The sequence below is a fragment of the Sus scrofa genome, chromosome 3 (genome assembly GCF_000003025.6).
Source record: "Sus scrofa isolate TJ Tabasco breed Duroc chromosome 3, Sscrofa11.1, whole genome shotgun sequence".
NCBI classification, from domain to species: domain Eukaryota; kingdom Metazoa; phylum Chordata; class Mammalia; order Artiodactyla; family Suidae; genus Sus; species Sus scrofa.
This window is the reverse complement of record NC_010445.4, coordinates 297,501-324,505: the sequence shown is the minus strand read 5'-3', so window position 1 is coordinate 324,505 and position 27,005 is coordinate 297,501. Positions and strand designations below refer to the sequence as shown.

The 27,005-nt window shown below is 61.6% G+C and overlaps 1 protein-coding gene across 9 annotated transcripts in view; it reads left to right on the top strand.

The window, feature by feature from the left end:
• PDGFA (platelet derived growth factor subunit A) overlaps nucleotides 1,539-27,005 on the top strand; it is a 26,569-nt gene continuing 1,102 nt past the window's right edge. Inside the window, exons 1-8 of one of the 9 annotated variants that reach the window (XR_001303251.2) lie at nucleotides 2,535-3,058; nucleotides 4,537-4,633; nucleotides 9,275-9,379; nucleotides 10,610-10,797; nucleotides 16,889-17,015; nucleotides 17,441-17,509; nucleotides 18,844-18,954; nucleotides 19,274-20,059. Coding sequence is in view for 7 of the 9 variants with exons in the window: in XM_021085926.1 (XP_020941585.1) it covers nucleotides 3,045-3,058; nucleotides 9,275-9,379; nucleotides 10,610-10,797; nucleotides 16,889-17,015; nucleotides 19,274-19,814 (975 nt within the window). In the remaining 2 variants the exon portion in view is untranslated. Of the gene's footprint in view, nucleotides 2,005-2,534; nucleotides 3,059-4,536; nucleotides 4,634-9,274; nucleotides 9,380-10,609; nucleotides 10,798-16,888; nucleotides 17,016-17,440; nucleotides 17,510-18,843; nucleotides 18,955-19,273; nucleotides 20,060-27,005 lie in introns of those variants that run through there. The other 8 variants (XM_013987660.2, XM_021085929.1, XM_021085928.1 and 5 more) reach the window with 8 other exon arrangements.

Here is a 27,005-nt window from a genome sequence, read left to right as displayed (position 1 = left end):
CGACGCGCCGCGGTTTTATTTTTAATAGCGGCCAGCGATTAGAGGGATGCCTGCGCCGCCCCCCACAGATCTCAGCCCTGGACCGAGGATGCACCCAAGCTGCCCGGCTCCCCGCCAAGCTTCGGCCCGAGTTCCCGTAGCAGGCGCCCCCCTTCCCCGTCCCCAGATCGTTCCCTCCGCCCCGCACTTGAACTGGGAGCCCTTGAAGTGCCAGGCGGAGAAGAGACCCAGAGGGAATCACTCGGGAAGGTTTGCTCTGGGTGGCAGCCCCCCAGGACTCAGCGAGCCTCTACAGAGAGGAGGGAAGGCCCCGCCCCCACCCTGCAATAAAGGTGACCTTTCCTCCCTCATCCCCACACCCGCTGTCAAAGCGAGTCCTTTAACCCCAAAGCAATGTCCCCGCATCCCCTCTGCCCGAAAGGAATCTGAGGCTCAAGCCTCTGAGTTAAGCCACAGAGGGCTCCGCTGGGGGTCCAGTCTGAGTCCTGGCAGTGCCCTTCCAGAAACCATCCAGGGGTCTGTAAGGTCCACCTGGATGGACGACCACTGTCCCTCACGTGCTTTTAGACGTTTCCAAGTGTTCCCCAGGTGTGCCTGGGTCCTCCCTGATCCAGCCTCCCCGAGAGCGCGTTTGAGAGAGAGGGGTCGCAGGTGGGGCTACAGTGGGGAGGCAGGTGCGTTTGGGGGGTCTGCAGGTGTGGAGGCATGTGGAAAGGCTCGCCCTTCCCCCCACGTATTTAGGGGCAGGCTAGCGCCCCCCCCCCACCCCAAGCGCCCACCGGACTCAGCCTTTGAAAAGCCGGTGCCCGCCAAACCAGGATGAAAGACCGCCCGCAGGGTTGCGTCTTTACTGCCTTCGGCGGGAGGGCGGCCGCGGCGGGCAGGGCCTAATCCGCAGGATCGGGGCAGGGGGTGGAGGGCCAGGGCGGGAGGGACTTCTTTTTCGGCCGCCCACCCACTCATTCGGAAGTCTCCTCGCCTCCAAAGGGTCTCGCCCTCTAGCTTCGGGATCGCATAGCCCATCACCCGTCTAGCCCTGGTACCGGGGCTCGTCCGCCCCCTCGAGAGGCCGCCGCCGGGGTGCGATCCCACCTGGCCTAGACAGGCGGAATCCACAGCCCGGCGCACCGCCCTTATGGTGGCGGGGGAGCCGTCCAGCCCTGTTCAGGCTTCGGCCTCCCGCGCATCGCGCCCCCGCATCGCGCTCTGTGCGGCGCCGCGGCCGGAGGTGGCGCTCTGTGCGCCCAGCGGATCCTGGCGCGGAGGCTCAGACTCCGGGGTTCCTCACGAGCGGCTCTTTTCTCTTCGTTCCCTTCCTCCCCTCGGGTTCCCGGCTCAGGCCGCGGCCCGGCCTTGCACGAGGGAGTGGGGACTTGGGGTCCCAGGGTGGGGACGAGGCCCGCTGCAGCCCCCTGCTCCGACCCGGGCGCGCTCCCATCTCGGAATGTGGGTGGAGGTTCCCCATTCAGATGCCCCAGGCATCGGATTCTGGGCGGGGGCGCGTGGCAGCCGCCAGGTGAGTGCCCCAGACGCGCGGCTAAACCCGCCCCACCTCTCACCAAAGATTCCCTCCCCCTCCTTTTATGGAGAAGGGGAGGCAGGGGCCCAGGATCCGAACCGTGGAGAGAGGCCGGAGCGCCAGGGCGGGGGGCGGGGGCCGGCTCGCTTTTGCCCTTTTTGGCGTAGCAGCTCTGGGCGCTGCCCTCTGCCGCCGCTGGGGCCCGAGAGAGGCGAGCCGGCGACGGCGGCGCTTCTGCGGCGGCCTCCTCCCCTCCCCGTCCGGTGCTGCAGGACTGCAGCTGGCACTGGAGGGTGGGCAAGCTCGAGGGAGGGGCGCGCGGGCAGTCCCGGCCGGCAAGCGAAGCCCCCGCGGCTGTGCTCGGAGCGGGGCGCGGGGCCTTGATGGATTTTACTGCCTGCGTGAGCGCGTGTGTGTGCTCACTGCGGCGGCGGCGGCGGCGGCCGGGCCCTGCCCGGCCCGTGCGGCCCCCGCGCGCTTCCGAGGTGCGGGTCCGGGGCCCGGAATACGGGGGAGGCGAGGGGGAGGGGGCGGGGGAGGGGCGCGGCGGCGGCGGCGCTATAACCCCCTCCCCGCCGCCGGCCGGCTCCACACGCGCGCCCTGCGGAGCCCGCACAACTCCGGCAAGCCGGGCCTGCCCGCGCCTCCTTCCTCCTCTTCCTCTCCTGCCAGCAGCGGCGGCGCCGGCCCGGCCCTGCGGCCGCCCTCAGGCCCGCGCGGCAAGGCCCCGGGCCGGCGGCGGCTGCCAGGCGGCGCGGCCGCGGGCGCTGCCCGGCTCGGGCCGGCGGAGGGCGGAGCGCGGCGCCGGAGCCGAGGGCGCGCCGCGGAGGGGCGCACGCAGGCCGCCGGGCCGCGCCGTGCTGGGCCGCGCCGTGCCCGGTCGGGCGGCGGCGGCGGCGGGAGGAGGCCGGAGGCGAGCGCGGGGCCGGCGGTGGGCGCGCAGGGCCGCCCGCAGCCCGCAGGGAGAGCGCGAGCCCGCTCCGGGCCTGGCCGGGCGTCCAGACAGGTGATGGGTGGTGCAGCGGCAGCAGCTCCAGCCTGGCTCCGGGGTCCCTTTCGGGGCTGATGCCCGCAAATATGCAGAATTACCGGCCTGGTCGCTCCTAGAGCCAGCGCCGGGGAGCGAGCGCGGCGGCGGCCAGCACCGGGAACGCACCAAGGAAGAGGCCCAACCCCCGCCCTCCGCCCCTTCCGTCCCCACCCCCTACCCGGCAGCCCAGGAGGCTCCCGGCGCGGCGGGCGCGGCAAGCGCGCACTCCCTGCTCCTCCTCCTCCTCCTCCTCGCTGGCGCTGCCTGCCTCTCCGCACTCGCTGCTCGCGCCGGGCGCGCTCGTTGGCTCCCTGCTCTCCGCGCCACCCTCCTCCGGGCCGCGCTCCCTGAGGGATGGTACTGAATTTCGCCGCCACAGGAGCCCGGCTGGAGCGCCCGCCCCGCGGCCTCGACTCCCCGCCGAGCCGCCAGCGCCTCGGGACGCGATGAGGACCTGGGCTTGTCTGCTGCTCCTCGGCTGTGGATACCTCGCCAATGCCCTGGCCGAGGTGGGTGCCACCCCCGCGCCCCGTCCTCTCTCCGGCTCCCCCTGCGCACGCCCCCTGCGGCCGCCTGCGGGCCGAGGCACCCCAGGCTCTGGGGCTCTGCAGAGCGCATTTTGATTGCTGCTAGGGTGGTCGATTTTTTAATTTTCTCAACTGGGTTCTATTTTCTGCCATGCCTAAGTGTGTCTGGTGAGTTTCCAGCGCGTTGCGTCGCTCTGCCGTGGAGGGACGGAGTGGCGGCGTGGTGGACGAGTGGGGAGAAACTTCGGGGGGCGCGGGCTCCTCTCCGCGGAGGGAAACCCGGGGCGCGGCGGACAATGCAGCATCGGGGTGCGGGGAGCGCGGAAGGGGGTGTGTGTGTGTGTGTGTGTGTGTGTGTGTGTGTGAGCCAGCAGAGCTGGGGAAGGGAGAAGAGCGGCCGACAAACAGGTAGGGGCAGCTGCGGCGGGAGCCCCCGGCAGGCAGGGTGGGCAGCGCGGAGCCGCAGACCCCAGTTCTCGGTCCCCACGCCCGCAGGGGCGGCTGGGCCAGCGCAGTCCCGCCCGCCCGGGGCCTGCTTACAGGTGGCTGAGCGAGGCGAGCCGGGGCCGGGCCAGGCGCCCGCGCCCTCCCACCAACCGCGTCCCCACCCCCACCACCCCCCAGTCTCAAATTCCGATCCCCGGGAGCTCCACCGTGATCAATGACTTTCTACACCCTCGACGTGGGAACTTAGTGCTCGAGACCCCCCAGCGACCCCCGACTCCCTTTAAAAATCTGCAAGGAGCGGGGAGGAAGCCCAGCTGTGTTGGGGTGGTCTGGGCAGGCACCGGGAGCTGCCAGAGGTGGGGATTTAAGCCTCACGTTCCCTGGCAGCCCCTCCCAGCGGCGGTTGGATTTGGGGCGTCTTAGTCGGCGCTAGGGCCGGGGCTGGGCCGTAGCCCGGGGTGGGGCGAGTGTGTGAGTGTGTTTGCGCGCGCCTTGCAGACGGAGAGACCCTCTCCCCCGCGGGTTCGGCCCGAGATTCCGGGTGTGAAATTTAAGCCCCAGGCTAGATTAAAGTGTTAGGGCTGCCGTGACTTTCGTCGCCGATCCGTGACGCATTTCAACTTGATCTTCCTCGATGTTGATTTCACCATTGGATCTGAAACTCTCGGGCCCCTCGCTGCCCCCAGACCTCCTGTAACTGACACCCCTGGGCGGAGGGGCCCGCGTGGGTTTTTTTTTTTTTTTTCTTCCCTTTGGAAAATTTAAGAATGGGGAGAGCTTTCTTGTTGCAGAGGGCAGACATGGATGGGAACGGAGAATTTGGGGTCTCGTCCAGCCCCACCCTCGGCCTCAGGCTCCAGAGCTCCGGCTGGGGTCCGGCGGCCTGCCTGCGAGGTGCACGCACGGGCTGGGGCGGGGCTACCTCGGGCCTGGGACCAGGCGTTCTGGGCGGCCAGGGGCGCGAGCCGGCGAGGCTGGGGCCGCGGGCGCTGACCGTGTGGCTCTGCTTGCAGGAAGCCGAGATCCCCCGCGAGGTAATTGAGAGGCTGGCGCACAGTCAGATCCACAGCATCCGGGACCTCCAGCGACTCCTGGAGATAGACTCCGTAGGTAAATCGCGCCCCTTCCCTCGGCGCGCGGGGAGGGCGCGGGCGGGCGGGCGGTGTGTGCGCCCCGCACCGCCTCCTGCGTTCGGGCCGGGCCGGGGCGCCGCGCAGGAGCGCACCGAAAGGTCAGAATCCAATCCCGGGCCATAAAAGCCGAGGCGGATGAGTCAGGAGTTTCTCTTCCAATCACCACTTTCTCCCTCGGCCGAGGGCTGCTCGCTCGCCCAGCGATTGTTTTCGCATTTAAGGAAAATGCTGTGTGTCATAGAAAGTTCAGCCGCATAGAGGGCGCCGGCGCTCCGGCCAGGTGTGCGGCCCCGGGGCCTGCCCTCGGGCCTGGAGGAACACCGGGAGCCGGCCCAGGCCCTGGGCACCTGGCGGGCAGGAGCTCTCCGGGGAGCCAGTGCACCCCGGCAGGGCCCCTTTGTCATCGCTGCAAACTTGCCCCCATCCTGCCGCGGAGGTTGGGCTTTTGTGGCTGTAGGAGACCCGTGTCTCTCTGTTTTCACGCGCCAAGAAAAAGGCGCGCCTTGGACACATCTGCTGCTTGGGGACTCTTTGGGGGCTCACCCTCAGGCTCTGGAGCCCAGCAGCTTTAGCCAACAGTTTATTCCCAGAGCAGACTTTTGAAGCTCTTGAATGTCAGTTGCTGAGCTGGACTGGCCCCAGGTGGGCAAAGGTGGGGAGGGGCCCGGGTTCGTTGGACTGGGAGCCAGGTGGTGTTGGGTGGCTATGCTTGGGTGTGGACCAGCGGAGAGCAGTCCCTTCCTAGAGGACAAGGATTGTGGCAGGAACTCCAGTGGGAGTTAACTAAGGACATACTCATATCGGAAAACTTACTATTGCCTGGATAAAACGACATCCCAAATGAACTTGTTGGATTTAGTGACTAAGGGCAGCAGGGGCTGGTTGGAAGAATTTTAAGTGAAATGAAAATTTTTCTCTCACTGCAAACTACTCTGAAAAAGGGGGGCGGTGGCGGGGGAATTAAGTAAAATCACATGGTCTAGTCATTTGGAAATTTGTACCTAATTACGGTGGAGGAGAGGCCTGAACTATTTTCATTTCATGCCAAAACCATTTTCTAGCAAGGCCGATGGTTTCTGTAGTTTCTTGACCCAGGAAATCCTTTGGCTGATCCTTATCAGGACGGGGGTAGAATTTCACTGGGAGATGAGTGTCAGGCCAGGGGGGGATTTTGATCTGGTTCCTTGATGTGTAACCGTGGGGAGAAGGATTTGGCCTTGGTGAGCCCAGGAAAACACTTGCCTGCCTTCTGCTGCTCCCTGATGGGTTTGGGAAGGTGGGGAGGCTGGCTCCCAGAGAGGCTTTTTCCTGGCTGGGCCTCCTTGCGGGACCGGCTTTGGGGAAATGGGCCATTCACTTTCTGCTGGGACCATTCTTATTCTGGCCTCTGCAGCCCCGCCTCCCCCCAACCCCCACCCGTTAATGCTTTTCGCCTTGCAGCTCTGGGGTCGGACCGATAGCATTCCTGACCTGGGGGCTTCTTGGAAGGTCCAAACAGAAGTAGCTTGGGTGCTCCAGCCGGTTCTTGGGCTGCTTTCAAATTGCCCCCTTACAAAAGCACCCCCCCCCGGGGGGGTGTGGGGGGCGGGGTTCGCCTCCCCCTTCCCCACCTGTGAGAGGATCCAGGATCTGACGGTGGGATGCCTAGTGCCTGGGAAACTGGGGAGGGGACCCTGGAGGGTCCCAGGGGCTCCCTAGCTCACGAGCCTTGCTCCTTGGGGACCTTTTATGAAACAAACCCCAAAGTGGGTTTCCTCCCTCCTGGTCTGCCCCACCTAGGACCTGAGCCGCTTGCTTCCAGAGCTTGTTTTGCCGAGGGGGGTGGGTCTTTCCCCCACCTTCTGTTTCGGCCCAAAGCGAAGTTGAAACGGAGCCGGGGCTGGGCCCTCCAGGCTCTGGTCTCCCCACCAAGTCCAGTCCGAGGTTGGTCTGGGATCAGTGAAGAGGGCGCTAGGTGCTGGCCCGGTTGTGGGGGTGGGGGTCTGTGGGGGTGTCCTTCCTCTTTGTAACTCCAGGGGTGGGGGGCTTCCAGCCTTGTGAGAGAGGCTCCTTCAGCAGACTGGCTCCTCCCTTGAGTGGGCGGGGCCTCGTGATTGGCATGTGCACCCGCCTGGCTCCCATTTCTCAGGTGAGGCACTGAGCCTGGAACTCCTTGCCTGGTGGCTGGAGGCCCAGAGGCGGTGGATTTCTGTGCCAGCTCCTGGGAGTTCCTAGTGTGTGTGAGGGCGGGTGACTTTTCACATGTGGCCTTGGGGTGGGGCCTGGCATGTGGCCTTTTACTGGCCAGGATCGTGGAGCTTGGGGCTGGTCTGTTGGGTGTGCTGTGAGCAGGCCATTCGGCGGAGCCCCGCCGGGAGCCCAGGAGCTTTGTTCTCTGAGCATCTGGCCGGGCACCCGTGGTCATTTAGGAACCGTTCGTACATAAGTACCCCCCTCTTGGCCATTACTGCTCCTCCAGGACGGATGGCTGGAGGGTGACTCCCCATCCTGGGATGTCTGTGCGTAAAAGACAAGGGAAAACCGATGGATGAACTGTCCTGAGAGCAATTTCAGGGCATGATTCACCAAAGCCCTCTCTTGGGAGTCCCCGCTGGTTCCATCAGGTGGCCGTCTCCCATCGGTGACGTCCACACCGCCTGTCCTGCCCACCCATCGTGATGGGGCAGTGGGTGAGCTTGTCCGACCAGGAGCTGCTTCTACTCTGCCGTCTGCGAGCGAGCCCCCGCTTCAGACTTCAAGACGGTAACGGGAGTTCCCGTCGTGGCACAGCAGAAACGAATCCGACTAGGAACCATGAGGTTTCGGGTTGGATCCCTGGCCTTGCTCAGCGGGTTAAGGATCCGGCGTTGCCGTGAGCTGTGGTGTAGGTCGCAGATGTGGCTCAGATCCCCCGTTGCTGTGGCTCTGGCGTAGGCCGACGGCTACAGCTCCAATTGGACCCCTGGCCTGGGAACCTCCATATGCCATGGGAGCGGCCCTAGAAAAGGCATAAAGACAAAAAACAAACAAAAAAGACAGACAGACCTGGGGGGCTGTGTCCCTCTACGGCTTCGGGGTGAGGCCTGGGCGGGACGGCGATCTGGGGGTGGACGTGGCTCCCGTTGACCTTGCTCGTCCCTCCATCTCTTGCGCGGAGGTGAAGAGGTTGCAGCATCACCAGTCGTGTGTGGATGTGCCCACGAAGTCTTGGGGAGCGGCCATCGCCTGGCTGGAGCGTGAGCCTCTCTTAGAAGCTCAGGGGGCACCAGCTGCTCCTGGGCTTGGCGATGGCAAGATGGCCACCACCAGGACGTGACTCATAATGTCACTTTTTCATGAAAAAATGCTTCTCGTAACCGTTGGTTGATGGGAAATTCTTATTGCATGAGTAGCTCTGTTCTCATCTTATTTTGGGTCTCAAAGAAAATTAGTGGCCGTGGAACTTTGAGTCATTTGAGGGAAGAGCTGGGTTCTCCTGGACGCCCGCGCCCAAGCGGGCACGTCTTCTGTGTTCCCGCCGTGTTTGCAGTGTTCCATTGAGTGCAGGTCCCAGACTCGCGGGTGTGTGGACAGTCACTGAGGCCGAGGTGGGCCCTGGCCTCTGGTCTGCGCTGGTGGCTGGGCCCCCACTGGAACTTCTTGGGGAGGGGAGGTGGCAAGAGGGGGCTCTTCTCCCTTTGTGCCGCCACTGAGCTCCTGGCCACTGGGGTTCTGCCTTCTTGGGACCCGCTGCCGCTGGTTATCTGTGGGGAAGCCGCGATGGAAGGGAGAAGTGGGGAGATCCCTCCCACCTGGGTCTGGGGGCCAAGGTGGGGAGCCCAGGTGGGAGTCAGGTACAGGTCGTGTCGTTGGGCTGGGTCAGGCCAGATGGCAGGTGGCAGGACTGTGTGTCCCTCCCAGTCCTTGTCAGGGAGCACTGGTGGCAGAGAGGGTGGTGGCACATGTACTGAGGGGCCTGTAGCCAGTCTGGGGGGGCTAGGGCCCTGCTCTGACCTTGGCTCTGGGGCTGCCGAGCTGTGGTACTCAGATAGCTGGGCATCAAAGCACTTCCTTCCGAAAGCTGCTCGTGCTGTGCTCCCGCTGCTGGGCATCTGGACGCCTATCTCCCCCTTGCGTTCCTGTGGCCTCTCCCTCACAGCGGTGAGGTCTGGCCGAGGCCCAGCCTGCCCTCGCCTCTGATGCCCCTGGAAGGGCAGGACGCTGCATGGCGAGGGTGGCGCAGGAGGGAGACACGGGCACTGGAAAAGCCACTGCTGGTCCTTGGTCCAGCCTGCTGTCCAGCCCGCTGTCCAAGGTGCCCTGTCCAGCTGGAAGCAGCAGCCCTGTTGGCTCTGATCTCCTGGCCGGGAGGCCTGGCCTCAGGCACCTCCTCACCTGGGCTTCCTGGAGGAGACACCGCAGGGGGAGGCCGCTGCAGCCCCCTCCCCACGGGTCTCTGAGCAGCGGGGCCTGGATGTTGGGGACCGGGCGGGTGGGACATTGTTGGCAGCGGGGAGTCTTTCATCCTACGCACAACGGAAGGGTGTGGGGGGGACCCCGCCCCTCCTGGGGAGGGAGGTCAGGCAGTGACCCAGGTGGACAGGCCTGGGGGTGCTGCAGGCGTGGGCGGCCCGTCGCCATCCCCTCTTTCTACCTGCAGGGGCCGAGGACCCTTTGGAGACCAGCCTGAGAGCCCACGGGGGCCACGGTGCCAAGCATGCATCCGAGAAGCGGCCTGTGCCCGTTCGGAGGAAGAGAAGCATCGGTGAGCCCGGGGCAGGCGGCGGGAGGGGCTCAGGGGCCCGCAGCTCCCCAACCGTGGCCTCAGGGGAGCCATCCCTTCTGGATCCTAAGACAAAGGCCCAGCCCGCCCAGGCCCCCGCCTCCCTCCCTGCCCCAGCCCGCCTGCTGCTGCTCCTCGCTGCAGGCCTGGCCTGGGCCGAGAGTTTCCAGGAGGGAGCGCATCACACATTCCTTCAGTGTCGGGTCTTGTCGGGGCCTGCTCCCGAGGCAGCCTTGCTGGAAGACGGGTCGTGTTTAATTTCCAGTTTGTAACGCGGAGCCCGGCGCGCTCCTGGCTACGCTGCAGAGCAGGGTGGGGGCGGGGCGCAGCCGAGCCGCGCTGCGCCTGGCAGACCCCCAGCCCCCTCGGGCCTGGCTCCCTGGCTCGGCAGGGTTTGGGGGTGTTCCGGTCCTTGTCCCCTCCGGCAGAGCATCCGCACGTCTGCCTGGTCCCCTCAGAGGGGCTAGCTGGTGGGGGTCTCCTCCGGCTCGGGCCCAGCTTCGCGGGGAGATCTGGCCCCAGGGGCACAGGTCGGGGCTATGACCTGGGGGGACCCAACTGCGGCTCATTCTCTGTGTGACCTGGGCCCAGGCCTCCCTCTGTCGGAGCTCTTTTTCCTCCAAGAAGATGGATTTTTATTGCTTCCACCTTGGGTGTGGGTGTGGCTGAATGAACCCCAGGAAGCCCAGGGGCCTCCCCAGCTGACGCTCGAACAGACATTCGGAGTCTCGAAGGCTGCGGGATCCTCTACTGAGGCTGCCCTACTCTGTACCGGGGGCACATCCATGAGCAAAACGGGCTAGACGGAAGGCCTCTGGCTCTGGCTCGGCCCTCCAGCCCCACCTGGCCGGGCTGCCCGAGCCCCTCCCCCAGTGGGGGCGGCCAGCACCTGGCCTTCTTGGTTTGGCGGCTCCTTCCTGAGCCTCCCAGGGCCCCCTGGGGGTGGGACAGTGGAGAGGCTGACAGCCCCCACCCTGGGGTGATGGAGGCCCTGCTTGTGCTGGCCACAGGGTTGTGGGAGGCCCCCTGCAGGCGCTCATGCCCCCGCTTCTGTTTGGGCCGGTCAGCTGTAGCCTGTTGGGGGCGGGGGTCTTTTGGCCTTCCTGGGCGGGGGCTGGGTGACCTGTCCCATCGGGGGGAGCGGGGGCACGTGGGGACCCCTGCGCTGGGCGCAGGGGCGGTAGCGCTCTTACCCTGGTCTTGCCCCTGCAGAGGAGGCCATCCCCGCCGTCTGCAAGACCAGGACGGTCATCTACGAGATACCTCGGAGCCAGGTGGACCCCACGTCCGCCAACTTTCTGATCTGGCCGCCGTGCGTGGAGGTGAAACGCTGTACTGGCTGCTGCAACACCAGCAGCGTCAAGTGCCAGCCGTCCCGCGTGCACCACCGCAGTGTCAAGGTGAGCCCTGGCGTGTCCCTGGCTGGGCGGGTGGCCTGGTGGGGCCCGTGCACTGGGGGCGCTTCCGTTTCTCTGGTGCGCGCACTGAGGCCTGGGCTGCAGCCGGGGCTTGGGTCCGGGGCGGATGTTCGGGGGTGGCGTTCAGCGCCCCGCACCCCAGGCCGAGCCTCTGGTGGCAAACAGCGGGTTGCATCTTACGCCGCGCTAATGGGTCTTGCAAGGTGGTCAGCCACTTAGGAGGGAGCCGCCGGGTGTCTCCTTCAGGCCCTGGGGAGTTCCCGCAGGCACTTTAGTGGAGGCTGGGGGTCCTCTCGAAGCCAGCCCTCCTCCCTGAGCCTCTGCACATTGGAGTCAGGAAAGGAGTGCTGGGGTGCGACTGGCCAGCAGCTCAGCCCTCTGGCCGGGACCCCATCCCTGTCTGCACATCCATCCACTGGACGTGCTTGTCAGAGGAGCACCACGTCCTTCTGGGGCTGCTGAGGTTCTGGGGCCCAAAGGTGGGGTCTGCTCGGGCCCCCCCCGCCCCGGTCCCATGGCTTGAGTTGGATGTCTCTGCCACCCCCCTGGGGCCCCCAGAGCCATGCTGGTCCTGGAGTCCTCTCACAGGCGGGGGGCTGGCTATGGTGCCGGCTAAGGGCAGCAGCGCGGGCATGCGGAAAGGGCCTGCTCAGATGGCACGTTGAGGGCGTCTCTGCTGAGTCCTTGGGGGGGGGGCATTCTGCTTCCTCAGGTCACTGGGCAGCCACATTGGGGTTTGGCTTCTGGCCCGATGGCTGGAAGCTCTCCCCGGCCGGGTTTGCTCTCCTGGCTTCACTTGCTTCTGCCGTGGTGCAGGCGGGGGGGGGTCTGGAGCACCCGGACGCCGTCTCGGGGGCTGGAAACTCCCCAGGGAAGTTGGCCTCGCTGCTTGGAGGGGACTCCTCTGCTTTTGGGTGTCAAAAGCGCAGGATGGGAGGGAGGCTCCCAGGCTGCCCCCTGGCTTCTGTGAAGCATGGCTGAGGCTGGAGACTCCCCTCTGGGGCACAAGCTGCCCTCCCTGGAAACCCACTCTGGGTGCATCCCGGTCCCGTGGGCCCCTGAGGGTGTGGAGCAGGCGCCTTCTGGGTGGAGCGGCCCCGCCCCCTCTCAGCTGAGCCTCCACGGCAGGTGGGTCCATTTTCCCTGGAGCACGGATTTCGGTTCTGGGGGTGCCTGAGGACCCCATTCCTCTGCTGGACATTATTTCAAATCCCCACCAGTCAGGGAGTCCAGGCCCGTCAAGTGGGCGGCTGGCCCTGGAGAGAGATGCCAGCTTAAGGACCCTGTAGCTGGCACACGAGAAGCACTTTAGACCCATAACTGGGACTGGACTTGACCTTGGGGACTTGGTCCTCTGCGTGCTTTGGGCATTGAGTAAGCAAATTCCACAGCCTGCTGCCCCGCGGCCTCGCGGCGGGCACTCCCCTTGGGGCCGGCTCGCCCCTGCAGGGCTCTCCTGGGGCCTCCAGACGCCCGCGGCGGGGGCCCCCAGCCCAGGCGCCAGCCCAGCACTGCGGCCCGCAGCCCTGCCCCCCACCTGCCTCTTCCTCGCTTCCAGGGGGAAACAGGTCTGACGACGCACCTGCACGGTCTCGGCTGCAGCTGCCGGCCTGGCAGCCTCTGCTTCCTCTGGGTCTGGGTTCTCACGTGCGGGGTCTCAGGAGCCCCGACAATCTGGGGTGGGGCACCTTAGATTGTCTGATGTGTGGGCTTCGGGGCCCGTCCTGAGGGCAGCGAGACGGGCTTGGGGGGATGGGGGGCTGAAATGGGGTGGGGCTCTCTTCACCCTGGTTTCCAGCTCTGGGGATCCCCGCTGTTTCCACTCTGGCTTCGTGTGGGGTGAGGACCAGCGCGTGTTGGGTCCTGGGGTGGGCAGTGATCCCAACTCTCCCCAGTCCGCCCCGAGGAGGTGGGTGGGTGTCCAGGGCCCCTCGGGGGTCTTGGTAGCACCGAGAGTGAGAGTGGGTGGTCCTATGACTGATTCGGAGTGGGGGGGGCGGAGCTGGGCCGGGGCTTCCCCCAGGCCGCGTCTGCCCAGAGGGCTCAGTCCCACCGGGGCGGGCGGTGACCCGGCTCCACGCCCAGAGCCCCGCCCTCCTCAGCCACCGCATCCCCTCCCTGCCCTCCCATCAGAAGGTCGGCAGGAAAACATCCGGCCCCCAGACACTGGGGGTTCTGGCAGAGAGGAGACAGAAGGTCATTAGAAACAGGAGGCCCATTGTGGAGGCCAGCCCGGCCCCCCGATCCTGGCCAGGAGCTGCTCCTGCCCCATTTGGGGTTGAGGCCCAGAGGGCAGTCTGTGATGGGTGTTGTTGGTCGGCAGACGCTGGCACCCCGGTCACTCCCAGCCAGAAGCCCCTTCCTGAAAGAGGATGATGGTATGGCCGGGAGTGATCCCCCTGCCAAGACCCTGCGTGCCCTCAGCTGAAGGCGGCCCCCCCAGGCCTGGTGTCCCGAGGGGGGTTGACAGCCAGGCCCCTGATCCCCCCCCACTGTAACCTCCCTAGAGGGTAGCCTGAGGCGTCTTGTGCCTTTGACCTCTGGGGCCTGCCAGGTAGACGGGGAGCATGTGGGGTGGGGCCCTGGCACCTGCTCAGGCCCCTGGTGTTGCCAAGTGGGCTGGGGACCTGCTCGGCTCCCCACTGTCCACACTGGGTGTCTGCCCCCAGACGCACGCCTTGGGGGGCTGGGACAGGGTGGAGCTGGCCCTGGCTCCAGAAGGGGTGGCTGTGGCTCAGAGTGAGGACAGCCGGCCCCTCCCACCTTGAAAGTTTGGGTTTGGTGCTGTGTCTGGGGAGCTGGCGGCAATTCTGCTTTGGTAGACCTCAGACTTCTGGAAGGTGGGTCTGGGTGTGTCCCCTGCGGTGCCCAGGACAGGCCTGTGCTCTCGGTAATGGACTTGGGGTGCTTCGGTGGGGGTCCCAGCTGGGGCCCCATCAGCCACTGCCATCTGGGGGAGAAGCAGTGCTTCTGGCAGCCTGAGTCTCGGCAGAGTTCTCCCCATCCGGGGCCGGGGGACCCTATGCTCACCTGGGGAGCCTAGTGGTCGGGGGACGGTAGCGCCTCGGGGGCTAGATGCTGTCTTGCGGGCATTGCCCATGGGCTTCAAGCCCTGGAGGCGGATCACTGTTTGCTGTGCCGCTGTGGCCTCTGCCGCTGGGCCAGGCCACCAGCTTGTGAACCAAGTTGAGGTCTGTCTGCCATGTCTCAGCTCTGAGCGGCTGAGAGGGGCCAGGCAGGGCTCCAACACCAGGCCTGGAGCAGCAGGGCCTCGGGGCCTCCGCTGGTTCCAAGTCCAGGCCTCCTTCTGGTGAAATGCACTCCTCTGGGCTGCCTTGGTTTCTCTATCTGCACAGCAGGCCGCCGTCCTGCCTCACAGGGTAGCTGTGTGACAGCGCCTGGCACGTGGAGTTCAGCACGAGCCCGTGTTTGTCCCGAAAGACCCTCTGGATAAGCTGGCGGGGGGGTGGCCCTGGACTGGAAGTGCGATGACATCACTGGATTGCTTCTCGGTGGCGGGGGAGGGGGTCTGCCCAGGTTCATGACACAGCAGCCCCGTCCTGGGGACTCTGACGGTCCAGTGTTTAAGGTACAGCCCAGACTCTGAGCCGCATGGCAGGGAAGGAAGGGGGCACGTGGGGCTCCAAACGGCTCCAGTTCGGGTCCGCGGAGTCCAGGTGATGGCACTGGGTCCCAGGGACGTGAATGTCTTGATTGGTGGCCTTGACGGCCATGGAGGATGCTCCTGAGAATTTAGTATTCGCGGCATGTTCTTGGGGGAAAAATGTGGCCATTTCCTGGCCAGACAGAGGTGGTGGATTGGCCTGGAATCCTACATACCCAGAAGCAGGTGCAATCATAAACCCCTGTTTGTTTTTCTTTGATAAGAAAAACAAGATGTTTCTCTGGAGAGGAAGCGGCTCCCAGACTGGAACGGCTGCTGCTGTGCACCCTTCACCAAGGGGGCCGCGGGGGCTGCACTGCCAGAGCACCCACTTGTCCCACAGCCGTCTGTCTGGTGGATGACACGCCTGCCCCTCCCCCAGGAGTCTGGGTCCTTGTATCCACCCAAAGAGGAAACTAGGGGAGGGGCTCGTTGACCAAAGAGGCTGTGCCATCGGGAGGCTGGGGCGCAGCCCCTCAAGCCGCCCCATGTCTCCTGGCAGACGCTGGCGCGGGGGGGGTAGCAAGCAGCGTGTGGGGGCCCATGGGTGCTCAGAGAGGGGTGCAGCCGGCTTCTCTTTCCCTGTGCCTGCGCCCCTGGGCGGGGCCAAGACCCCTGGGAACTGCACAGGCCGAAGGGTGGGGCTGCCAGTTATACCAAGGCCGACTTCTGGTTCTCAAAGTGCCAGCGGGGCTGCTGGGGTGCAGGCTGGGGTCCTGGGAAGCCCGTGAGGTGGGTGCACCGCCCCCCCCAGTACTCTGAAGGGAAGGGTCACTCGGGGAACCCTGCTCTGCCCTCCAGGATCCTGGGGCTGATTTGTAGGGTGGGGCTCTGTTTAAATGTGCCCACAGGGGTGGTCTCCCAAGGTGATCCAGTCCCACGTTCTAGGTGCTTCTACCTGTGTGACCTTGGTCGTTGCTCCCTGTGGCGCCTGGGTCCATGGGTCCCATGGCCCGTTCTCCAGACGCGCGGGTGGAGGCAGCCTGTCTGCTCGGCCTGCAGACCCCTCCCTGTCGTGCTCTCCCCGGGGACAGGGGCAGGCACGGGGCGGCCACATCCCAGGTGCCCCAGGCGCTGGGTGTCTTGCAGAACAGACCTCTCTCCTGCAGCCACTCCACCCAGGGGCCACTTCCTCTCCCTGCTCCCCACTCAGGAAGCCTCGCGGGCCTGGCCCTGCTCCGGAGCCGCACGCTGAGCCACCAATCACTTTATGTCCCGCATTTAGCAGCATCTGTGGCCAAGTGGCCATGCTTTCTGGACAAGCCTTCAGCCCAGCGGACTCATGGGGTGGGCGGCTCGGTTGCTGGGGTGCAGGGCTGACTTCACCGCCAGGGTCCTCTGGTTTCTGGCCTCCAGGCTCTTGGTAAAGGAGTTTGGAAAATGGCCCTCTCCCCTCTTCCCCTCCCCACTGACCCGGGCAGGGGCTTCTGCTCTTGGCCTGGGGTCCCATTCACCCCCCTTGCCAGCTGTGGACCCCCGAGCCTGGCTGCCCTGGTGCCTCCACGTGCCGGGAGGTGACCTGGGCAAGCACGGCTCCCCTCCCACCTCCGTCTCGCAGGTAAACACTGAGAGGTGGCAGGGCTGTCCCTGAGGGCCGTTCCTGGGACCGAGGGTTGGGCCAGCCCAGCGGGGGACCACGGGGTCCTTATCTGGAGTCCGTACAAGGCCAGAATCTGCATCCAAACCGACAGCCTCCCTGGGTCCTGGGGGCCGAGCATGCTCCTCCTTGGGCCATGGGTAGGTGGGGGGAGGGAGATGACACTCGGGCCACAAACCACGCGCGGCAGCAGCCCCGGCCCTCGGCCACTGGTAGTCAGGTGCACATTTACAAACTTGTGTCCCCAAAACATGGGAGCAGGTGCCTTCTCTCACCGCCGCTTCTCAGTGTCCCCGCCTGAGCACATCCTCCAGGCATTCTCCTGGCTCGTGTAAACAAACCCTTTGGCTCTTTTTTTTTTTGTCTTTTTGCCTTTTCTAGGGCCACTTCCCACGGCATATGGAGGTTCCCAGGCTAGGGGTCGAACTGGAGCTGTAGCCACCGGTCTACACCACAGCCACAGCAACGCGGGATCCGAGCCACATCTGCAACCTACACCACAGCTCGCGGCAACGCCGGATCCCTAACCCACTGAGCGAGGCCAGGGATCAAAGCCACAACCTCATGGTTCCCAGTCGGATTCGTTAACCGCTGCGCCACGGCGGGAACTCCCTTTTGGCTCTGCTTTGAGTTCAAATGGCACCAAACCCAAAGGCGATAACGAAGCTCGTCTTCTCACCGGTGCCCCTGCCTTTCCCGCTGGGCAGAGGTCGGAGGTCAGAGGTGGGGCGCAGCCGTCCCCGCCCCCAGCGCCTCGTGATGCGCGCACGCGAGGCGTGGCCGGGCGGTCACGGGGCTGTTGTCTCGGGCAGGTGGCCAAGGTGGAATACGTCAGGAAGAAGCCAAAGTTAAAAGAGGTCCAGGTGCGGCTGGAGGAGCACCTGGAGTGCACGTGCACGACCGCCGGCCCGACCCCCGACCGCCGAGAAGAGGAGGCGGGTAAGCGGGGCCCCAAGTCCCCTTGTCGCTGCCGTGGCCCGGGGAGGGGTCCCAGGGCGCGGGGGCTGCAGCCGAGGCCCGTCGGCCACTTGCTCGGCGGCTGGCGCTGCCCGGGACCTGGGGGCGGAGTGTCCCCTGCGGGCATCGCGGCATGGGTCGCGCGATGAGGAAGGGCCCGCCCCTGGCGGGTGGTGGGCGCTGGCCGCAGCGTTGCCAGGCGGGTCCCCTCCGGCAGACTTTGCCCAGAGCGGCCTGGCGCTGTGAGTGCCGAGACGGGCCGGCTCGAGGGGACCAGGAAATGTCTCCAAGCCAGTGACATCAAGTTGTTTTATAGAAAGACAAACACCCCAGGTATTTATTGCTTCAGTTTCCACCCGACAGCGCTCTCTCAGGCCCACTCACCCTCCCTGCCCTTCTGTCAACAGGAAGGCGTAGGGAGTCAGGTAAAAAACGGAAAAGAAAAAGGTTAAAACCCACCTAACGCGGCCAACCAGGTAGGAGCCGTCTGCCGGCCGTGCCGCAGTGCGGGGGTGGGAGGCGCGATGCTGATCACGCGGCGAATCACCCCGAAGGCGAGGGCGCGCCCTGATTGGCCTTGATCGTCTGCGAGCTTCCGGTGCCTGGCTGGGCTGCGGGTCTCCGTGCTCCTTACCGGCCCCCTCCCCTCGGCCGCTCGGCCGCCTGGCCCTCGGCCCCCTTCTGCTCCGGCCCGCTCTGGCTTTGGTCCTCGTTGATTGGGAAGGCAAAAGACATCACACGAGCAGAGTGATTTGGGTTCCTGAGCAGCAGTGGGGTCGCTCTGACATCTGCCAGCTGGGATCACCTGGATGGCTTCCCACCCCATTTGACAGATGAAAAAACTGAGGCTTACAGGGATTACAGATTGTGGAAGGCTGAGTAGCTCCTCAGAAAATGCTATACAAACATCTAGGCTACTGCATTGCACATTGTGTTTGGCCGCTGGTAACTCACCAGAAACGACAAGGGTTGAGAAAAGGTAGGGAGACAGGAGCATGGATGGCAGTCTTGAGGTATCCCTAGGGACCCTCTTCCATTCAGGACCGGTGTGTCCATCCTCGGAGTTGCCTCATGGCCCAAGATGGCTGCTCAAGCTCCAGAAATCACGTCACACTCCAGGCTGCAAGAAAGTACATAGGGGGGAGAAGGGGGAAAGGACACAGCGACTTTTGCTTTGAGTTCAATGGCCACCCCCCTGCCGTGAGGGGGCCTGGGCAAGAGTCTTTTAGAGGGGCTTCCGAGGAGAAGAGGGATATGGGCAGCCGCAATCGTCATGGAGGAGGCAGTCTCAGGCCTTCTTGGTCCTTTGGGTTGGCCTCTGGAGAGCCTGCTCCTTGCTTCCCGGCCTGTGGGAGCCCATGGCACCCACAGCGAATGGTTGTGAGGGGAATTCCTGGAGGCAGGTGCCTGGGAGCCTGGGCTCTGGCTGAGTGGTGTGTGCCTGTGGAACGCTGCCGGGTCGGGAGCCTTGGTGGCCCGCGGGTCAGGTCCCCTCACAAGGAAGGACCCTCCGGGGAGGAAAGGTCCACGTGGATGGATGCTGAAGCAGCCCCCAGAAGCCTGCTCAGCCTTGGCTTTGGGTCCCGAGGATGTGGTTCCGGGCTGGTTGTGTGCCAGCCACTGGGCTTGGCCGCTCTGGGCCAGCTGATGACAGAGACCCCCGAAGGGAGAGGCAGTTGTCCCTGCTTCCCTGCTACCATTCGGGCTCTGGGCACGTGGTGGTACAAGTGTTGGGATGAGCAAGAGACGGATGATACAGGGGGGGAAGAGTGCTCCTAGCTCTGCTCAGTGTAGCTCTGTCTGGTCACAGAGACCCCAATGTCTGGCTGGTGGCATCCATCCTCAGTGTTGCCTCGTGGCCCGAGATGGCTGCAGGAGCTCCAGAAGTCATATCAAGCTGTAGGCTGGAAGCAAGAAGAAGGTGAGGAGAAAGGCATAAGACCCTTTCTGGGCCTCAGTTTTCCCCATCTGTACAATGGGAGAACGGGGCTTGCCCTGAAGCTGTGTTCTGCGAGATCCCGAGCGTCTGGTCCCAAATCTGGTCAGGATGTTACAGAAAGGATACCGAGGATATTTGATTGGAAAAATTTAACGACAGCTTGACAGTCCTGCCACGCGGGGTGTGTGTGCGTGTGCACAGCCCTGACTGGCTTCAGTGTCTCACAGGGTTGCCGTCCACGCGGCGGTGCGCGTGCACGCGACCCCCTCTCAGCACCTGTCTCTCTCCTCTCTGCCTGCAGATGTCAGGTGAGGATCAGCCCGCAGCCCTTTCCTGGGACACGGATGTACGTGACGTGTTACATTCCTGAACCTACTATGTACGGTGCTTTTACTGCCAGCGTGGTCTTTGTTCTCCTCCGTGAAAACTGTCGCCGTGCACACTCTGGAGAACAAAGAGACAGTATACGTTGTTTATATGACATCAGAGCAAGTATTGTAGCACTCGGTGAAACAATAAGAAGCTTCCTTGTCAAAAAAAAAGAGAGAGAGAGAGAGAGAGCGCGTGCAAACAGAACCACGAAACATGACAAACAAAACTCACCCACAAAACTATCTAAACGTTGCCGGCATGGAGGGGACGCCCCAGGAAGTGACAGACGTCTCGGCGGACTGGATTTCTGTCCAGGGTGGTCACAGGTGCTTTTGCCAAGGACGCAGAGCCTGCTTTCCGAAGGCTGCGCGGACGCCGACAGGCTCTGCCGGGGCGCGCAGGAGCCAGGGATGTCTGGAAGCCGCATCTCCTTTGCCGTAGTGTTTAAGTCTATACAGAAACCTTCCTGAGAGCCTTAAGTGGATTTTTTTTTACACCATAAAGTGATTATTAAGCTTTCCTTTTTACTCCTTGCCTAGCTTTTTTTTTTTTTTTTTTTCCTTTTTTTAATTATCTCTTGGATGACATTGACACCGGTAACACCAGGCTGCTGTAACAGTCAGGACGATGGGACGGTATCTTTCCTAGCAGGATGCGAACGAATGAGATGTATTAAAATAAACATGGTATACCCACCTATGCATCATTTCCTAAATGTTTCTGGCTTTCTGTGTTTCTTCCTTGCCCCCCTTTCCTCACTTTTTAATTTAAGCCATTTCCAGAGAACTGTGCAAGAAGCAATCACAGGCCGTCCCCAGAGCCCCCCCCGCCCCGTCTGCCACCGCGCAGGCCTGGGGACGTGGCTTTGCCGAGTGGCTGGCTGCATGGGCTTGTTCCCTGCTGCCACCAGGGTCTGGACAGAACCTAAACTCTTTATTTTTGGTAGGATGTTTTATGCTTTATGTGTATTCACCAGAAATTGTGTGTGTGTTGGTTTTTGTTTTTGGTTTTTTTGTAAAGTGAAGTTTGTATTTTTATCTAATGTTACCAGTTTTATATACCTGAGAGCCTGCCATGGTTTTTTGTTTTTGTTTTTTTCGAACCAAAAGGAACCAAACCAACCAACCACCAACAAAGCACACACATGTGAGAAGCATCTCTGGCCATGTTTTCCGGGCTGTGCTGCCAAGCCCGCCCCTCCGTGGCCTGTGGCCTGGGCCCGCCCTAGGGATTCCAGAACCTGCTGGAACAGTCAAGGAGTGGTCCACCCATCAGAGCACCAGGGGACAAGGAAGAATCGAAGCCGCAGAGCAAGCTGACCTCCGTGCCCATGCGAGTGCCACTGCACCTGGACGGCCCTGCGTTGCCCACGGCCTCTGTGTGCCCTCATTGCCTCGGGGCCCACGGGACCTTCAGGATGCCCTCATTGCCCGGGGGGTCATCTCCAGTGGCGGCGAGCATCCCTGGCGTCCACCTGTTTGCAGAAGATTTGCTAAAAGAGCATCTTTTTCGTGACTTCCGGGTGTGGCTTTGGCTGCGGCAGACCCCTTTGGGGGGGGCACTGCCCTGCCCCCCAGCGGAGACCCACCCGATGCCGTGCCGTGGACATGTGTCGATGTTGCTGTATAAACGTGTGAGCTGTGTGTTTACGTTCCGTGAGATGCCGAGAACGCTGCTCCGTTTATCTTTCTTTGTGCGAAACCGCCTGTGAACGGTCTGTCCATTAAAGCGATGGCGCGGAAAGGCCTGGCGTGCCCTCGGGGAGGCCGTGTGCCACCGGCGGGGCTGGGAGCTGGGGCCAGTGCTTGCTCCATCCTTCACCCATTGCCGGGGCCCGGCTGTGGTTTGCTGAGCCTGGGCGCCAGCATAGAGTCTATGGCAGGCGGGACAGGTGCGGGGCCGTCTGGCTGGGTTGTCTCTGGGTGCTGGCTACACGGCCTGCAGGCTCTCCTGTGACTCCGCCCTGCAGGCTGGCCTTGCTGTTCCTGCCCGGCCCCTCCTGGCCCTGTAACCCTGGGTATCCCCGGTGCACCCAGGAAGTCCCCTCTTATTTTGGGTGCGAGCCGTGGGCCACGCGCCAGGCCTGTCTGACCTCGTCCTGCTGTCTGTAAACGGGTGTGATGCTGAGCGCAGGAGGGGCTGGGATCTGGGCTTGGAGCTCGGGCTGTTCGGCCTCCTGGGCAGAGGCATGTCGCTCTGGCGCTGGCTCATCCTCTCCCGTGTTTGCGGCCCCCATTGCAGGGGAACGAAGCCCCCCGGAGGCTGCAGTCACCCAGTCACACCTGTCCTGGCTGGCTCCCTGCTGGGTGGCACCACCACCAGGGGTCCAGGTGCCTCCGTTATCCTCCATGTTCCCAGGCCTGGTGTCCTGGTCTGAGCAGGGGGCCCTCGTGATTCTGCTGTGCGAGGGGACGGACAGAAGTGTGCTCCAGGTGGGGACCCACTGGGGGCTCCAGACTTGGTGGAGGAGCCGCTGCCAGATGAAGCTCCCAAGGGGCCTGGGCCCCAATCACCCTCACCTGGAGATAAGAAAGTCAGAGCCCGCAGCGGTCAGGCCCCCGAGCCCCTGCCTGGTGTGTCCTGCCCTCTGGCACTTCTTGGTTCTGGGCGGGCGCGCCCCCTGCAGAGTGGGGAGACCCACCGAGGGCCTGGCGGGGAGGCTGGCTGAGCCCTGATCCAGCTCTTCCTGCTGCACCTCCGAGCTGCTGGTCCAGTGGGCGTCATCCTGTAGCAGCTCTGGTGCTGTGGCACCTTCCTTGGGTGCTTTGAGGGCTGGGCCCCAGGAACTCTGGCCTTTCTGTCTAGCTGCTCCCAGGGCCCTTCAGGTCCATGCTCAGCCTGCGGGGTCTCGGGGGAAGGCAGGTATCCCCATCACAGCCCCCGTACCCCTGCCATACCCCAGGTGTCCTGGGGTCCTCGGGGGGAGCTGCTGCAGGCTGCCAGGACCCGGGCCCCTAGGGAGCCGGCTGCTAGCTGGAGCCGGAAGGCTGCTGCCTGGTCAAGACGAGTCCACTCAGCCCCACGGCGCCCACGAACTCACCTTGACCCCAGAGCCAGCTTTCTTTCCTCTTCTGGTCCCTGGCTCTCCACCTTGTCCCCCCCAGCACAGCCACTGTCCCCTTGACCAGAATCAGGAGCCTGACTTCCTCTGGGGCCCGATGGGCAGAAAAACTGAACTCTTGAGTTTGAGACCCCTGGCTGCTAGGTCTCTGCAAATCCATTCATCCATTCACTCACTCATCCTTGTCTGAGCAGGGACAGCGCCCAGAGGTGTCGGAGGCAGGGCGGTGGCCTCACACAGGGCCCTCTCTGGGCCTCAGTTTCCTCATCTGTAAGGTGACAACCCCGTTGTGTGAGGCTGTAGCCGACCGGATTCCCCAAGCTTGGGGCACAAAATCGCTTCAGGCGGCACAGTGATAAAACCGTATGATCGTGTTTCCTTCTCGGAGCTTTCCAATCTCAGCTCTCAGTGCGGGTCGGGATCTGTTTTGAGTGCTTTTTCCACCTGGTGTGATGTAGGGTCCGCTGTCTTTTGCATGTGAATGTCCAGTTGTCCATTTGTCAAAAGACTTTTCCTCCCATTGAACTGTCTTGACTCCGTGTTGAAAATCTTTGACCACAGAAGCGATGGTGTGTTTCTGGATCCTCAGTTCAGGTCCACTGATACGTCTCTTCTGCCAGGACTGACCCCTTATTGTATTTTGTAGGATGTTGAAATCAGGAGGGTGAGGAGGTCCCATCATGGCTCAGTGGCAACAAGTCCCACTAGGAACCGTGAGGATGCGGGTTCCATCCCTGGCCTCGCTCCGCGGGTAAAGGATCCGGTGTTGCCCTGAGCTGTGGTGTAGGTCGCAAACGTGGCTTGGATCTGGTGTGGCTGTGGCTCCAATTTGACCCTTGCCTGGGAGCCTCCATATGCTGCAGGTGTGGCCCTAAAACAAAAACAAAAAAACAAAAAAAGCACTCAGGAGGGTGTGTCCTCTAGCTTGGTTCTTCTGCCAACACCATTTTGACGATTTAGGGCCCATGGTCCATTTGAATTTTAGGGTGCACTTGTCAAGTCTGCCAAGAGGCAGCTGGGACTTGGCTGGGGGTCGTGTTGAATCTGTGGATCAGCGTGGGGTGTGCTGCCTAAATATGAAGACTTCCAATTGGGGACACGGGAGATCTTTCCATTTAATTAACGTCATTGATTTTCTTCCAAAGACATTTTTGTACTTTTTGATGTTACAGTCTTAGATTCTTTGGTTAAATTTATTCCCAAATATGTTATTCTTTCTGTCGGCTGTTGTCAGTGGAATTGTTTCCTTAAGTTAATTTTTGGATTGTTTGTAGCTGGTGCATACTGATCACTGTGCAGTTGGTTTTTATGTATCGATCTTACTTCCGGCAGCTTTGCTGCCTTGTTTTTTGTGCTAGTGTGTGTGTGTGTGTGTATGTTTGAATTCCTTGGCATTTCTATGGACGAGTTCATGTCCTTTTTTTTTTTTTTTTTTTTTCTTTTTAGGGCCGCACTGCAGCACATGGAGGTTCCCAGGCTAGGGGGCCAGTCAGAGCTACAGCTGCACAGCCACAGCAACGCCAGATCTGAGCTGCGTCCACGACTTACACCACAGCTCACAGCAATGCCAGATCCTTAACCTGCTGAGCGAGGCCAGGGATCGAACCCACAACCCCATGGTTCCTAGTCGGATTCATTTCTGCTGCGCCACGATGGGAACTCCCTCATGGCCTATTCAAATAGGAGGAGGTGACTCTTTTCTTCTCAATCTGGATATGTTTTATTATTTTTATTATTTTATTTTATTCATTTATTTATTTTTGGCCCTGCCTGTGGCCTCTGGAAGTTCCAGGGCCAGGGATTGAACCTGCCCCACAGCAGTGACAGTGCCAGATCCTTCGCCCGGGGAGCCCCAAGAGAACACCTGTTTTTAAGTTATTTTTTTTCTTGTTCAGTGGGCCTGGCAAGAACCATTGAGTAGAAGTGGGGAGAGCGGGCATCAGTGTCCTGCTCCCGATCTCGGCGAGGGGAGTTTTACGTTTCTCTCCACTCCGTGCAGCGCGGGTCCTGTTTTCCGTCCGGGTCGGGAGGGTCCCTTCTGATTCCAGTTTGCTGAGCGCTTTCTGCTTTTACCACGAGAGGCTGTTGGATTTTTCTGGGCGATGCTTTTTCCACGTCACCTGAGACGATGGTCCTTTTTTCCTTTATCCTATTGATGATACACCCTGGATGGATTATGTGCGTGTGTGTACACACATCCATGTCGACTGATGCTTGTGTGTCGGACCAGACTTGCACTCCTGGGCCGAAGCCCCCCGGGCCTGGGGTACAATCATTATTTTTATGTATGTGGTTTGCTAAGATGTTTATATCTGTTTGTAAAGATAGTGGGCTGTGTTTTCTTTTCTTACGATGTCTTTGATTTTGGTGTCAACACATAAAAATAACGACCTGATGAGGGCGAGTACCTTCCTCTTACATTTTTTGGAAGAGTGTGTGACACACTGGTGTTAATTCGTTAAAAAACAATTTGGTAGAATTCACCAGTGGATCTGTCTAGTCCTGGCCTTTTTCTTTCTTTCTTTCTTTTTTCCTTTTTTCGTCTTTTTAAGGGTCAAATCAGAGCTGTAGCTGCAGGCCTACACCACAGCCACAGCAACACTGGGTCCTTAACCCATTGAGCAAGGCCAGGGATAGAACCTGCGTCCTCAGGGATGCTGGTCAGATTCGTTTCTGCTGTGCCATCATGGGCACTCCTTCTGGCCTTTTCTTGTAGGAAGTTTGTTTTTTGGTTTTTGTTTTTGTTTTTGTTTTTGTTTTGTTTTGGTCTTTTTGCCATTTCTTGGGCTACTGCTGCAGCATATGGAGGTTCCCAGGCTAGGGGTCTAATCAGAGCTGTAGCCGCCGGCCTACGCCACAGCCACGTGGGACCCGAGCCATGTCTGCGACCCACACCACAGCTCTGGGCAATGCCAGATTCTTAACCCACCGAGCAAGGCCAGGGATCGAACCCACAACCTCATGGTTCCTAGTCGGATTCATTAACCACTGCGCCATGACGGGACTCCTGTAGGGAGTGTTTTGATCATGAATTCAACCTCTTTGCTTGTTAGAGACCCTCATTTTTCCTGGAATCATTTCTTGAGTCATTCTTGGTGGTTGGTGTGTTTCTGAGAGTTCTTCCATTTCATCCAGGTTATTTAATTTCTTGGCTAATAATTGCCAAGGGTCTTCCCCTTATAATTCTTTTTACTTCTGTAAGGTTGGTAGTAACTTTTCCTCTTTCATTTCTGTTGTTAGTCATTGGAGTCATCTCTCTTCCTTTTCTTGGTCAGTGCAGCTGAAGCTCCATCAATTATGTTCATCATTTAAAAGAAACAGCTTTTGCCTCTGTTAATATTCTCTGTTGTTCTTCTAATCATGACTTATTTCCTCTCTAATCTTCTTCTTTTTGTCTTTTTAGGGCTGCACCTGCAGCATATGGAGGTTCCCAGGATAGGGGGCGAGTCTAAGCTACAGCTGCCAGCCCACACCACAGGCACAGCAATGCTGGATCCTTAACCCGCTGAGCGAGGCCAGGGATCAAACCTGTGTCCTCATGGATACTAGTTGGGTTTGTTAGTGCTGAGCCACAGTGGGAACTCCTTCCCCTCTAATCTTAATTATCTCATTCCTCTGCATGTTTTGGGTTGTTTGCTCTTGTTCCAGCCTCTTTGAGTGGCATATTAAGTTGCTGATCTACGTAGAGATCTCTTCTGTGACACAGGGGCCTGGAGTTATAAATTGCCCTCTGAGCGCTGCATTAGCTGCATCTCTGAAGTTCTGGGGGGTGTGTTTTCACTCCATTTACCTCGAAGTAGTTTTAATTGCCCTCGCGTGCTCCTTGTGTGTCCTTCTGTCTCTGCTTGCTTTCTGCTGATGAGAAGAGCACCTCCCCAGGCCCTAAACGGTCTTCAGAACCATGATTTCTGCAGCTTCCCAAGAGACCCCTGCTGGGACTGCTGTCCCACGGGCCCCTCTGTGGCCATCCTCCCTGCTCCCTGCAGGCTCTGGCTCGGTTCCTGGGTGCAAAGTCTTGTAGAAGAGGAAGCACGCATTTAAAGGTCCTTGTCACATCCTGCCATCCTCCCCGCCCCTGGCAGTGTTTGTGCACCCCAGCACCCTTCTCAGAATGGCTGAGGGGGTTGCACAAGCACATGGAGACAAGTCCCCAGCAGTGGAAGGTCCCAGGCTGTGCGTCCAGCCTGGTGAGGGTCGTTGCCCCGGGACTGCCCACTTGCCTCATGGGGGAAGCACCCAGCCGACCTCAACCTCGACAGCAGTGTGCACCCAGCCGCTCAGCCTTCTGTGTGGGTTTTGCTTTCATGGGGGGTTTGCATACATAGTGTCACAGTGCGTCAGGTCAGGAGGCAGAGAGCCTGGGGCTGAGAGCAGGTCTGAGGAGGCTGGATGGAAGCGGGCAAGGCCTCCCCTCTCCAGCCCCGGCCCAGCGGTCGGTCCTATGATGATGAGGCTGTGTTTGCAGAATATTTGCAGGTTGCAGGCGGGGTGGGGTGCTTTCTTAGGGCCTCCGGAGGCTCCTGGAGGGGGCAGTGGGGACAGGACCCCATGCTAGGGTCCAAACTGCAGAGGCATCATCACTTCCCAGACTGTCCCCCCC